Genomic DNA, 13,825 nt, shown 5'->3' with positions numbered 1-13,825 from the left:
CTGTGCTATTTAAACTGGGATGTACTGGTAAACTGTGCTGTATGGAATGATGACCTTCGAATACTTTCTTCACCCCTGTAGGATCCCCATCTTACTCCTTGAGACCACAGACATGAACTCATTTTATGCCCCCATATCTTCTGAAGTGAAGCCCCAGATCCAGGATGGTTTCACTCCATCTTCCCATTATATGTAATATAACACAATGGCATTCCTAGTATACCATCCTGGGGCCGATATCACACGACCATTTCTCTTGCAGCAGAAGCCACACATTGCGTGGCTGCCTCGGTACGCACAAAGCCCCCACTACTAAAACCGCAGGAATAGACTGGCAAATCACGAGATAAACAGACTAGGATAGGGCAGGCCTCTGTGGTCCCCGCAGATGCTCCGAATTCCCGCAGTTCCAGGTGGGGACAGGCATTTAAATTCCGGTCTGCCGCGTGGAAATGAAATGCAAATCGTTCTCCCCCCCCCCGCAGTTGCGGCGTGTCGCGGTAGCTATCTCGAATCGCCAGGAGGGCGGTCACGCTCAGGCGGCACCAAGGAGGCTATACCCTAACACCGGAACGTCGAGCATTGAAGGGTCCCCCCTCTGTGCACCAAACGCAATCCCACTATGAGTGTAATTACACAGGGTGGCGTGCATAATGAAGATTAGGAATCTCGTTTTTTTTCCAGGCCTCTGCTGTTGATGCTCGAGTTCGATCTCGCTCTCTCCCTTTTTCCGGCGCCCTTCTCCCCACTGGGCCCCCCGTAACTTTCAGCATGACGCCTGGCGTTTCTTTCTCATCTCTGGCAATTTACGGCTAGCCTTGACAAACCTCGTCGAGGCAAGCTGTAAATTTATGATATACTTCTCTATCGGGTAGATCACACTTCAGTAGATGCACGACAGATAATAGGTATAGGGGCGCTGTTGGAATATATGACTGAAAGATTTATGTAGACATACAGTAGCACAGAGGAAAAGATGGTGTTCTGTATGGGAGGAGGTTAATCAGGGGCCCTAGGCAAATCTTTTCATCTGAGCCCCCCACCAAGAAAACAGATCATCATTTCACTTCTTCCACACCACAGGTAATTCGGGGTTCCTAAAAACTGCCTATTTTGCCTATAGCTAGAGCCAGGTTTGAGATTAATCACAATCACTAATAAATATTACAGGAATTGCTGGAATCAGCTGCAGTGAGGATAGGCGTTTGATTGCAAGGCCTTGCTCAGGCACGGATCACTTTGTGTGTTGTTCAGCCCAGCCCAGGATGCAGCACGATGCTGTATTTACCTGTGGGTATCGTCTGGGGGCTGGAGAGCGCTGTGCACAGGGCAGTCGCTGCTCACTGCTATATTTGTCTGTCTCAGTGTGCCCTCCCTGACACACCCTGTCTTCCGAATGATATTTCTGCATGCTCAAACGCCACCGAGCGTGGCGCCCGTGCTCCCAGCTCCCCCTGGGGGGGCTCTGATTGGCAGCTCTGTGGCTTCCCCCCCTGACTGAAGAGAACTAAGCTAAGGCCTATGACGATTTCGTAACAAGTCTACCTGGGCCCCCGATTTCCAGGGCTGATCCACGGTATTTTACACATCCGTCTTCAGCTTCATTCTTTCTGCCAGTGGAGGAGAGTCCTGTGAGTTCAGTGTATCATAGAGATGAAAAAAGTGGGAGGAAGAGGAATAATATGAAAATTGAAAGACATAAGCAAAGTATCCAGGAGAATGTCTCAAAAACACATAAACATCCCTGTCACAAATGTTTTTAATCACGTAGCTATTGTAGAAATGAAAGACCCTGTTAGTTATCTCTCAGGTACATAACTTGGTCCTCCTCACAGGGTCTTAACTCTTCAACACCCTACATTCATGTACGCACACATACAAAGGGATGATATGCATAGTAAATAACAGGTAAAAGGCACTACAGAAGGTTCTCGTTATATATCATGCCAATATGTCATTTCTCGATATACACCAAATATATTTGCACGTACAGTATGACGTTTTTTGCTAAATTTTTGCATGAATCGCTGTTGTCAGGAAATGGCCATAAGGGCTGGAAAACACAGACAATGCTGTACTCAGAAAACAAGGCTAGTTCTGGCTGGGTGACGTTTAGCCGTATGAATTACTAAAAGCTATTAGTTCTGCTGTTTAAACCTATGAAGCAGATGAACATCCCCCCAAACATATTCTAACCTTGAGTATCGGAGGCTTGTATTTATTTCAGCTAATACATTTTACAGAACTGTGTAGCAATTACTGCTTACTGTACAAATCATAGTGTAAGACAATATATCCATCCATCCATCCATTTTCCAAATCACTTATCCTTCTGGGTTGCGGGGGGTCCGGAGCCTATCCTGGAAGCAATGGGCACAAGGCAGGGAACAACCCAGGATGGGGGGCCAGCCCATCACAGGGCACACTCACACACCATTCACTCACACATGCACACCTACAGGCAATTTAGCAAGTCCAATTAGCCTCAGCATGTTTTTGGACTGTGGGGGGAAACCGGAGTACCCGGAGGAAACCCCACGATGACATGGGGAGAACATGCAAACTCCACACACATGTAACCCAGGCGGAGACTTGAATCTGGTGATAAATAGATGATAAATAGTAAATTCTAGAAAATCAAATAGGCATGTGACGTCACAATGCATCGCTCACAGACCTTGTCCAAATCGACGGCCGATATGCATTGTTTCGTTATAATTCATACTGTACTTGTAGAGACATGACTGTAGCGTATATCAAGGACACCCCCTACCTTTGCACAGCCCCCCCACACACACACTTATGCATTTTTGATACAAAAGGAAAACTCGCATGGTTCTCATCTTCCATGACTAATCTACCAGATAAGTCTGTTTGATATAATTTATTCTAATTTAAGGGGTTTTTGAAACACAGAGTTATTGCTAGAGAGTGATATGCACAGCGAATCTCTAATCACAATAAGTACTGGGCGATATGCGATAATAATAGACATCGCATGTTATGCACATGTAATTCTCACATCTCAAGGAGTGCAAAACTGAGCTGGGTTGAAATCAGGCTATTTGATACCTTAATATTGTTCAATACATGTATTTTGCAATACATTTCCGGTATTTTGAAATCTTGGTGATAAACTTTTCCCATGGAGGGTTTAGGTTTTGCTAAAACCTGCTTTACTCTGTCATAGGAAGCAAAGCTTAGCAAACTTTGCAATTTTAATGATTATTCCTTTTCTAGATTATGTTAAAAAATCTGTTTAAAGTTTACTGTTGCTGCTTTTGCATGAATTCTGCTTTGGCCTTCAGAGCCAGTCGTAATCATTTCCATCCTTGCTGTTTAAATCACTCGATGGGTTGGTGAGAAATTTATTTATAAATATTGCAATAATTATTGCAAAAAAAAAATTAAAAATCACATTGCGATATCCAAGATTTTCCAATCTCATGCAGCCCTGACGCGTAGATGCGTCACGTCCTGACAATCCACGTATGATCCACACACTACAAATTATTCACGGAAACAGGAAACAAAAATAGCTTTTTTTCTCCTCAAAATGAGGTTCACATCCTAAATGTGAGGAAGGGGTACCACCCTGCACCCCCACCGCCCCCCCATCCTCCTGATTTGAATTACTTTACCCACAGCCAGCACTCCAGATTCACTCCTGTATGGATTCAAAAGGCTTGAACTATCTTGTACCATGTGACACATTTCAAAGAAAAGTGAGGTTCCCTGCTCTATGAAATTGGTCTCATGTAAAGATCAGAATATATTCACCACCACCCCCCCCCCCCCCCACCACCACCACCACTACCTTATTGAAATTCATAAAAGATCACGTACATACTCGGAGCGAAACTGTGTGTTATAATTTATGTATTAAAAAACAGGGGAACTTTCCACTCTGAGTTGGAAATCTCGGTTCAGATGGAGACAACTTGGAGGCCCTTTTATCTAGTTTGTCTTGACTGCTTTCTTTTAATAGCATTTCTGCCTCATTTAATCCCATTTAATCCTGGATTGTTTGAGGTGAACCCCCCCTCAGCCCACAGTGCTCAACAAAACCCATTGGAAAATTAAAAAAAAAAAAAAAAAAAAACATTGAAAGATTCTTACTGGGACAGTCTAGAGGGTGACCTTGCCACTTAACCATCATTATAATTCAAACAGAACAGAGGAACCACAGACTAAAGGGATTAAATGACATCTTTCCCTCCTGACAGTTGTTAATAGTGTCTTTTGTACCTTGGAAGTCATTTAAAACAGGGATTACAAAGTTAATGTTTTATTCAGGAATATGTTGATTTTATCAAATGATTTTTTTTTGGTGTACCCCTCCCTTGCTCAGGTCAGAGGATATTGGCACTTCTCCATTTGGTCTTGTAAAAGGACGAAAGCCACCCTCTGTGAGCCGTTCATGCACCGAGTGGTGAAGGTAGCTCTTGTAAATTCTCGACGCACTGGCTGTGGTACCGTGACAGGCTGCTGCCCCAGAAAACCAGTAACACTATGCGATGTGAGTTATTTTAAGAGCCCTCACCTATCATGTTGGTGAATTAAATGAAAATTAGTCTGCAGCACAATGACATTTAGCTTCGTTTTGCACCATCCAACACTTCTTAACAGTTTGGACTGCTTCACCCCGGTCCCTCCAGCTGCCACCTGTGCCCTAACCTATCCGGTACACGGCAAAAAGGCCGCGAAAGTGGCATTTGCACTTCCCGCATCTTCCATCCCTGCCTGATGGAAGAGTAGCTCCCGTGGAGCAGCAGTGAAAAGTTGCCGTCTGTAAATACTTTGCATCCGGCATGTGGAATGTTTTCCAACTTCCCACGACTTCAGGGTGCCCCATTCGCAGGCCTGCTTTTCTGGCTCAACCGAAAGCCCTTTAGATCCGGAGGAGAAGCAGAACACAGGACAGCTTCTGCGTTTGCGTGGCCTAGATGCCGGTGTTGTGGTGGCAGAAGGTGAGACTCTCACACTTGGTGGAGGGGGGGTGGGCAGGCAGGTGGGCCCAGTCTTGGCTCATCAGGGCTTCATCCATCACAGCAAGGTCTTTGTCAAATCTCAAAATTCAAGATCTTTATCGGCCATGCGTGACAGGTAAACTGCGATGCACGCTCATTCAGCCACGCTAAACACAGTGCAGTACCAGGCAATGCAATATAGTACAGACAGTGTAAAATAATAATTCCTTACAAGAGTAAAACACACAACAACTGTATATTATATCAAAATTGAGTTTTAAGAATTGATCGAAATCGGGTCTCTTGGGCTCAATTTTATCTTGTGGCAAAATGTCTGTGTTCAGTCAGACTCGGTTTTGAAGAAAACACTATAATTTCCCTACCTACTACACGTACGGGTGAACAGTCAAAAGCTACGAAGCCCTTTTTCTTAGTTTTAGTGTCAGCATAGTTATTTTGTCTTGCCTTCGTAGAGCTGAATACAAGACAGTGCAAAATGGTACAAGTAGTTCAAAACAGTGCAAAAACTAAACAAAATGCTGATACAGTTGTTGATAAAGTGACTGATAAAGTACTGTGACAGGGCTATAAAGTCCAGGTGCCATGGATGTTACCGTCACTGTCACGGTTGTTGGAAATGCAAGTGGGAGTGATGCATGTTTGAGGTGGACAGCATTTTCCAGCCGCCTGACTGCTCATTAGCGCTGTAATTCCAGCTTTTTGGTTTATGCACCACCGGGATTATGGGTAACGAATAGCATCCTGTCACCGTGAATTGCACGCCGTGACGGGTCAGCGTCGCACTTACGACCAGGTATTTCACGACGGCTTTCGGCGGCTGGCATTAGGAGAGCTACTCTCAGAATTTCGTCTGATTATCTTCGCCTGGAAAAGAGGCACTCGGAAGAAACATGCAAGGGGGAAGAAGCGAGGAAAGAGCGCGGCAGGCAGAAGTTTGGCGGAAGCGGAGAAGTAGCAGAGAGTTTGGGGTTCACCCAGGAGAGGATGATAACCTGTATAATATTCATGCTGGAAGGGGGGCTGGGAGGAAGCTCTGGGTTTTTCACACCTAGCAGACAAAGACTTTCGTTTCTTCTCATCACGAGTCTGTTTTCAGGGAGCACCATCCCTGGCAGCAGCCCCCTTATGGTTTGGAAGGATAAAAAGGCAGCTTGTTTCTACAGGAAGTCGGGGAAGTGATTCACGTTTGTGATAAAAAAATGTCCGATTTGGCTAAGAAAATTAAACTTAATTAAAGAAAACCCAGGACGAATGCAGGTGGAGCTCTTATCACCACCGGGGTCCTCCTCCAATTTGAAGGTGGATATCTTCTGCCTGAATTTTGTGTTCTGTTTTGTCTCATGCCCCCCCCCCCACCACCTCTCGCCTTCCCCCCCAACCCAAACCGGTGCAGGCGCCAAGGAGGTAAACGCCAGCGGGAAGACGTTCACGGTGAAGAGCTCCGTCCAGCTCCAGGTGGGCCGCGATGATGACGGTGTGGCCTACACGTGCCGGGTGGACCATGTGGCTCTGGCTTCATCGCCTCAGCAGGCCACAGAGGTGCTGGAGGTGCACTGTGAGTATCTGATGAATGTCGCATAGGTGGCATGGACACGCAGAAGGGAATAGGCTCCATCACCATTTAGGTGCATGGAAAAAATATAACAGCAAGATAACCTATGACCTGGGGGCTCAGTGGGCAGCCTTGTACCCTGTGGCGATACAGGGGCATTGATCACCGCGGCACATTCAGGGGGCCCAGAACTTGACAGCGGCCTTTTAATACCTAAAATTATACTTATAATTGGGCTGGGGTCCCCATGGGGGCACAGAATTTCTAGGTGCAGCTCTTCTTATATCTTATACAATGTACATATATATCTATAAATGGCGTGGTAACGGATTGTCTCACACTCTCGCCAGTGCCTGGGGTGACCGTGTTGTGAAAGGCACTATATAAAAGTGAATCGAACTGAACTGAATCGTGCCTCCAGTGTTGGGAGTTCGAATCCCAGCTATATAAGCTGCGATCGAGTTTCCACGAAAAGACAAAAGACACACAGATTGGCTAATTACAGGATTCTGTGTGTGTGTGTATGTGCCCTGTGATGGATTGGTCTGCTGTCCAGGGTGCAGCCCTGCCTCACGCCCTATACTGCTTGGGATAGGTTCTACACCCCGCCATGACCATGTCCAGGATAGGTGGTTGGAAGATGGATGGATGAATGATACAAGGAAGGAATGGGTGTAGGGAAAGGTATCACTAAACAACGGGGAGGAATGAAAGAAGCTAAAAATGCACTGGGTCATGGGAGGGGCTACAGTGATGGCAGGACTGGGTATCAGGGTCTGGACACATAATCAGGGCCAATCAGAGTTCATAAAACTGAAAGTAAAAGTGAAGTGAATGAGCAGTATTGTTCATTTCAGGTCCAGAAGCCTAAATCCAGATTTTGTTTCTACCAACCAGCTGAGCATAAACAGTCACAGTCACAAAGTACTCAGCTGGTTGGTAGAAACAAAATCTACAAATTGGTCTGAATTTGTAGCTTCTACACCTGAAATACCCAACACTGTGAATGACTGTGTTCAGCACCTGACTTTGCTCCACCCCAAAATGTCCAAACGCCTGTACATAACTACTGCTACTGGTACGAGTAATGATAATCATGAATGCGTGTATGTGTGTGCATGACCGCCTCTATCCTGTCCATGCAGATGCCCCTCGGGTGGAGATCACACACTCCGCAGTGCACCCCCAAGAAGGCGAATACCTAAAACTGGAATGCGTCTCCAAAGGAAATCCATCGTAAGTAGTGATTAGGCCAAGATTAGCTCCCCCTAGTGGGAGCAATGTGCCACATACTAGGTACACAAACAACGGGTGGGGTGGGGGGTGTCATACCCACAGCAAAGCTTGCTGTTCACACTTGCCGCACTGTCCCGCGGGAGTGTGTCTGCGGTGGAGATGTTGGACCTGATTGATGTCTTGAGTCACGTTGATCAGATACCATAAATTGGAAATTAATTACAAACAGCATCTGCCAAAGCAAAACATATTTCATCTTCACCCAGCCTTTTCAGATGGTACTCCATAATCCCACAACATATTGCGAAATAATAGTAAATCATATTTTAATATTTAAGATGGTTTCCTTAATTACTGGCAGCTTATTGTAGGGACAGATAACACAGAGAGTTAGTGATTCCTCCAGTGCTTTTGAAGCTTTGGTGTTTTTGTGTGTGTGTGTGTGTGTGTGTGTGTGTGTGTGTGTGTGTGTGTGTGTGTGTTTTAATCCTTCCCAAAAACAGCATTTCCTGTCATTAACTGTTTTTTCTCTTCAGTGTAGGACGTTTTTGAATAAGTGACTGACATTAATAGTTTGATGGTCTTTCTCCTGGGGTGCTGTTAAGTGTGTCTGGACAAATTCGACCCCCTGTCACATGAGAGCTGTTACACACCAGTAAAATCAAGGGCCAGGTTTTCATAGCTGTCAGTGAAGCTCAGTTATTCTAGGTTTTTATTTATTTATTCATTTTTTTGTCTATGGTCAGCAAACTATATCAAAGGTTAAGATGAGTCGACTGTCATTCCTTTACACAGTTTAATATTTATGGGTATAGAAAACGTTGAACTTGTAACACTTCCAAGCTTCACAACTGTCCACAATATTCCCAGTTTATTTGGTAATTCTCCCTTATCGGTGTACCGTGGTGTTTCTGAATGCAGGTAGACAGCGTTAAAACCGTGTGCGAAAATTTGTGCACACTTCCTTGTATATTGTCGTTGAATTGTCCTGCATGTTGCGTGGTATACGAGGACACACACACCAAGATAGACTCCTTGTATGTTTACCATACCAATACAGATCTTTCGGTTTCTGATCACCTTGAAATACTTCTTGCATTTTATTTAATATCTGTGTCTTGTTCTAGAGTCACCGGTTACCTTTGACCCACCCTCGCTAATTTTTAAACACGTTCATGTCTTAGACCTGACCCCGTCCTCTGGACGAAGGATGGGAGTGAACTGCCTGACATCGACCGCATGATCGTGGAGGGCCGTGAGCTGACCATCATGTCCTTGAACAAGACGGACAACGGCACGTACCGCTGCGAGGCCAGCAACCACCTGGGCACCAGCAGCGCCGAGTATGTGCTCTACGTGTACGGTAAGTTCTTCACTGCCATGACAGGGATAGTGGAGGGCATCACTTGCCAGTCCTGTGTACCTTCTAGAGAACTTTCTGGAGCTCCACAAGATTCTGATCCATCTGTCGCTAGCGAGTCGTCATTCTCGCATGCTATCTTGGTGGTATTCCTTCGTCTGGTGGCTTTTGTTGGCATATAAGCACATGGTGGGGGGGGGGAAGCAGTATTTAGTGGTACGGACAATGGGCGGCCGCAAGAACTTAATCCAGGGACAGCGGTGGAGACAAGGGATAAAGGGACTCACTGTCAAAGGAGACAAATCGTCCAGGGCTACAGATAATATCCGTTACGGGGCAGCTAAAGACGGCCGAAAAGGGATGGATCAAAATAAGGCCAGATTACGGAGTTTAAGGACGAAGGAGCTGGATGGAGAGAGAGAGGTTTGTCTGTGAGCGAAAGAGGCAGGGTAATGACCAGGAGAGATTATTTGCATCGAGAGCTCAGGCCGGAAGCTTCTTAGCCGCGGACGGGACTCATGGTCACCTCGTTTTTTTGGTTTTATTTTTTCTGTAATACTCTTAAAGTCAGTAAAAGAACATTTGACCTGCCCCCCCCCCCACCCCCCCCCCCACTGAGTGGTGGAAGCAATTTTTGTCTCGCCTTGGGAACGAGGAAGAGAGCAGTCTGCACTTCGGGCTGGCATTTCGGGAGTTTTATGCGTCTCTAATTGAGTGGTGTCAGGCTGCGCCAAGGGCAGAGGAATGAAAGGATCCCCTTGTCTGAGAAAAAGGCCCCTCCCCCCCCCCACTAAACCCCCAGCCTGTGCCAAGCTGGGCCAAGCAGCTAGCAGCCAGATACACGGCGGCAGCATCACCGCCAAGTTCCACTTTCATTTTCATTATTACTTTGACGGCTTATGTATTTATTTCGTAGATTGTATTTACAAACATGGCAGGGTGTAGTTCTGCGTACAGCAGTGACGGCTACATTATTTGTACCTTTGTGTTTAATGACTCGCTTTTGATACAGAAGCACAGAAGTCATACAGTCTAATTAAATCTTTGCCATATAGTAATTAAAAATGTGGATCAATACTGAACCCTGAGAGTTTAGAGCTGTGGCAATTGTGGCCCACCCCTACAGAACCAGAGGGTCCAAATGTGGATTATTATATCTTTTTTTTTTTTAGAAAATACCACCCCCTTCAACCTCACTGCTCTTAACAAGCATCTTTATTAAAAATCTGTCTACCACTAACAATTAATGGCCACCATGAAAGTATGCGTAATAAAAGTTACTGCCTCCTATTACAGCATAATTGCCCACAATGCACTTCAAACGCACCTTGAGGCTCCCTTAGAAATTAGAGGCTTTGTAAAATTCATGATTAAACTGATAATTGCCTCAAACACCCACGCAGCATTGGGTATTCTGGTGGGTGAGCAGTTTGCATGATGTCACACCTCAGGGGTTCTGGGAGTAGGACTCCCTCGGCAAGGTGTGTGCTTATGATTACATGCATCTTCTGAGTTTCGTCCATTTAGCCCAATAACATGCTGATCAGCTGAAGCAGTCCATGGAGTGGGTGCAGCCCTGCCCCTCACTGCGACAGCCCCCCAGGTTACCGTAGGGGCTGTAGAGAACTTCTAGGAAATTGCCAAATATACCCAGTACCAGTCAAGAGTCTGAACGCACCTGCTTTCAGTGCTTTTGTGTCTGTTTAAGCTACGTTATTTACCTTATAGTAAAATGCTGAAGTAATACATATCAAATACTGCAGCAACAAAGAGAAGTGTTCAACATCTCAACTTTTCTCAAATGTTTGGCTCCTCAAAATACCACCCTTTGGCTTTGATGACAGCATTGCATACAGCAGCGGTGAAGGCTGGACACAGCTGATGGAATGACATCAACTGGTAGTTGTGTAGCATATGAAGGTTTCACAAAGTGACTCTTCTAGAGAACAAGGACTGTGAAAAAGCTCCATTCAGGCCCAGTAAATCCACTTCGGAGATCCCTGATCCGGCACGAGGCCTCAGCACAGACCGGACATCTTCTCACAGCTATAGCAGATGAAGAGGCGAGGAGAGATGGCAGAGGGCTGAAATCTGGGGAACTCAGACACGCGGATGAATAAGGGCCTCATTAGCAGGAACGGGAGTGGTGGAAACGCATTTGGCTGAGGTGAACAGATATTCATCAAAGCCAGAGGACGTGTTAACTGAGTCCGTCCCGGCGATGAACCTAATTCGCTAATGACACGAGCGCTGAAAGGCAATAAATGTCACCTGAAGTTGTGTGCCGGGCAATTTATCACCATTTTCAATTTTAATTCTAATTTGGTAAATGTGGCCGGGCTGTGGCCAGTATGACGACAGGGAGATACATGATAAAACGCACTCGGCGACGGCGGGAACTGATGGATGGTGCCGTGGAATTACACCTGGGACCTCGGCCTCATCCGTTAATGCGGCATCCCGCAAATGGATGTTTAATGGCCGCGCACCTCCAGCAACAACCCCCCCCCCCCGCACTCCATGGCGGTGCCTGCCCGCTCCCCCGAGGCAGGTGTGCGCTGCAAGGCCAAAAAGTCCACGTCCCACTCACACACATGTGAGAGCTTCTCCAGTTTTCCATTTTTTGGTCCACCTGTGCCTGTGGTTTCATTAAGTGCTCAGCTTCTAGCATTAATTAACAAAGAAAAAAATAACACATTTAAAGTACATAGCTTCTCCAAAGCTGATGAAAATGTCAGGCCAGCGTAGTAACACGGGTAACAGAAGGCCTTAATGATGTTTATTCCATAAAACTGACAAATTTCCGTGTGTAGAAAGGTAATTAAGTGTCGCAGAGTGAGAATACACTGCATGAATTCATTACGCCCCCCCCTTCGATGACAGAACCCATAGCTTCCCTTCATTGCCGATTATCTCACATTTGAACACTTTACCAACGTTTTACAATGCCATCTTACATTGTTTTACTTTGTTTTTTTTTCTTAAAAAAAGCTACTTTAATTTCCATTAATTTAATTCCATTTAATCCCAGAAGACACATCTGACAGTTTAGCATTTTGCATTTATGTATCGTGGAGGACTCCACTTCTGGCACGAGTTATGACTTTTCAGGCGGAAACAGGAACCTACTTTTGCGAGAGACTCGTTGGGGGTGCAGCGTTTGAACATTAATTGTGCAAAATGTTGGGAGCGGAATGTTGATATACCATCTGGCCACTGCTTGCTGTGTTATTTTAGCTTTAGCGATTGAGCCATATTCAGTTATTCCTGAAAGATGAGAACAGGTGATGTATGTCTGCTGTCCTGTACTGTGTACTCCATCACCCTCATGCAGCTACCTAACTACCTAACAATACCATGCTGTGTAGATCTGATCTTAGAAGGCAAGTACATTTTAACGCTGGTGTTTGTATGATGTTTATTGATTTTTTTGTGCTGTGCATTTAACTGAAATTAGGATGCTGGGTATTTTGTGTAAACCATGACATAACTTTTTGTTCACTGTTATTTTACTGGCATGTTAACGTTCACCTCACCACTGAAAGGCAATTCCCATTTACTCCATTTTCACCTTTCAGTATTTCCCCCTTGTGTTACTTTTGTCTGTGTTTTATTTTTATTTGTTTTTTTTGTCTGTTTTCTGTTGTTTGTGTCCCATCTGCCAGATGCCCCCACTACAATGCCGCCATCTTCAGCACCCCCCACCCAAACCACCAACTCAGACACCACTGCTTGCTTAGATACCCACGCCAACAAACCTGCAGCTACTGGCATTGTGCGAGGTAGGGCACCATGTCATCGCGAGTCTGTCTCACTTTCCCTCCTTTCCCCCTGAGGTACAGCACCACTCCACATTCCTGTCTCACTTTCCCCTTTTTCCTCTGAGGTACAGCACTACCCCACATTCCTGTCTCACTTTCCCCCCTTTTCCTCTGAGGTACAGCACCACCCCACATTCCTGTCTCACTTTCCCCCCTTTTCCTCTGAGGTACAGCACCACTCCACATTCCTGTCTCACTTTCCCCTTTTTCCTCTGAGGTACAGCACCACCCCACATTCCTGTCTCACTTTCCCCCCTTTTCCTCTGAGGTACAGCACCACCACACATTCTTGTCTCACCTTCCTTCCCCCTCGGAGGTACAGCACCACCCCACAGTCCTGTCTCACTTTCCCCCCTTTTCCTCTGAGGTACAGCACTACCCCACATTCCTGTCTCACTTTCCCCCTTTTCCTCTGAGGTACAGCACCACCACACATTCTTGTCTCACCTTCCTTCCCCCTCGGAGGTACAGCACCACCCCACAGTCCTGTCTCACTTTACCCCCTTTTCCTCTGAGGTACAGCACCACCACACATTCTTGTCTCACCTTCCTTCCCCCTCGGAGGTACAGCACCATTCCACATTCCTGTCTTACTTTCCCCCTTTTCCTCTGAGGTACAGCACTACCCCACATTCCTGTCTTACTTTCCCCCTTTTCCTCTGAGGTACAGCACTACCCCACATTCCTGTCTCACTTTCCCCCTTTTCCTCTGAGGTACAGCACTACCCCACATTCCTGTCTTACTTTCCCCCTTTTCCTCTGAGGTACAGCACTACCCCACATTCCTGTCTCACTTTCCCCCTTTTCCTCTGAGGTACAGCACCACCCCACATTCCTGTCTCACTTTCCCCCTTTTCCTCTGAGG

The 13,825-nt window shown here is 46.0% G+C and overlaps 1 protein-coding gene across 5 annotated transcripts in view; it reads left to right on the top strand.

The window, feature by feature from the left end:
• cadm2a (cell adhesion molecule 2a) overlaps positions 1–13,825 on the top strand; it is a 319,233-nt gene that overhangs the window by 291,326 nt on the left and 14,082 nt on the right. For 3 of the 5 annotated variants that reach the window (XM_048984505.1, XM_048984504.1, XM_048984506.1), the window contains 4 exons: positions 6,385–6,546; positions 7,689–7,779; positions 8,964–9,142; positions 12,805–12,921. In XM_048984505.1, the coding sequence (XP_048840462.1) occupies positions 6,385–6,546; positions 7,689–7,779; positions 8,964–9,142; positions 12,805–12,921 (549 nt within the window). The remainder of the gene's footprint in view (positions 1–6,384; positions 6,547–7,688; positions 7,780–8,963; positions 9,143–12,804; positions 12,922–13,825) is intronic. The other 2 variants (XM_048984508.1, XM_048984507.1) reach the window with 1 other exon arrangement.

Source organism: Brienomyrus brachyistius, chromosome 18 (genome assembly GCF_023856365.1).
Source record: "Brienomyrus brachyistius isolate T26 chromosome 18, BBRACH_0.4, whole genome shotgun sequence".
Lineage (NCBI taxonomy): Eukaryota > Metazoa > Chordata > Actinopteri > Osteoglossiformes > Mormyridae > Brienomyrus > Brienomyrus brachyistius.
This window is presented reverse-complemented; position numbering and strand designations above follow the sequence as displayed.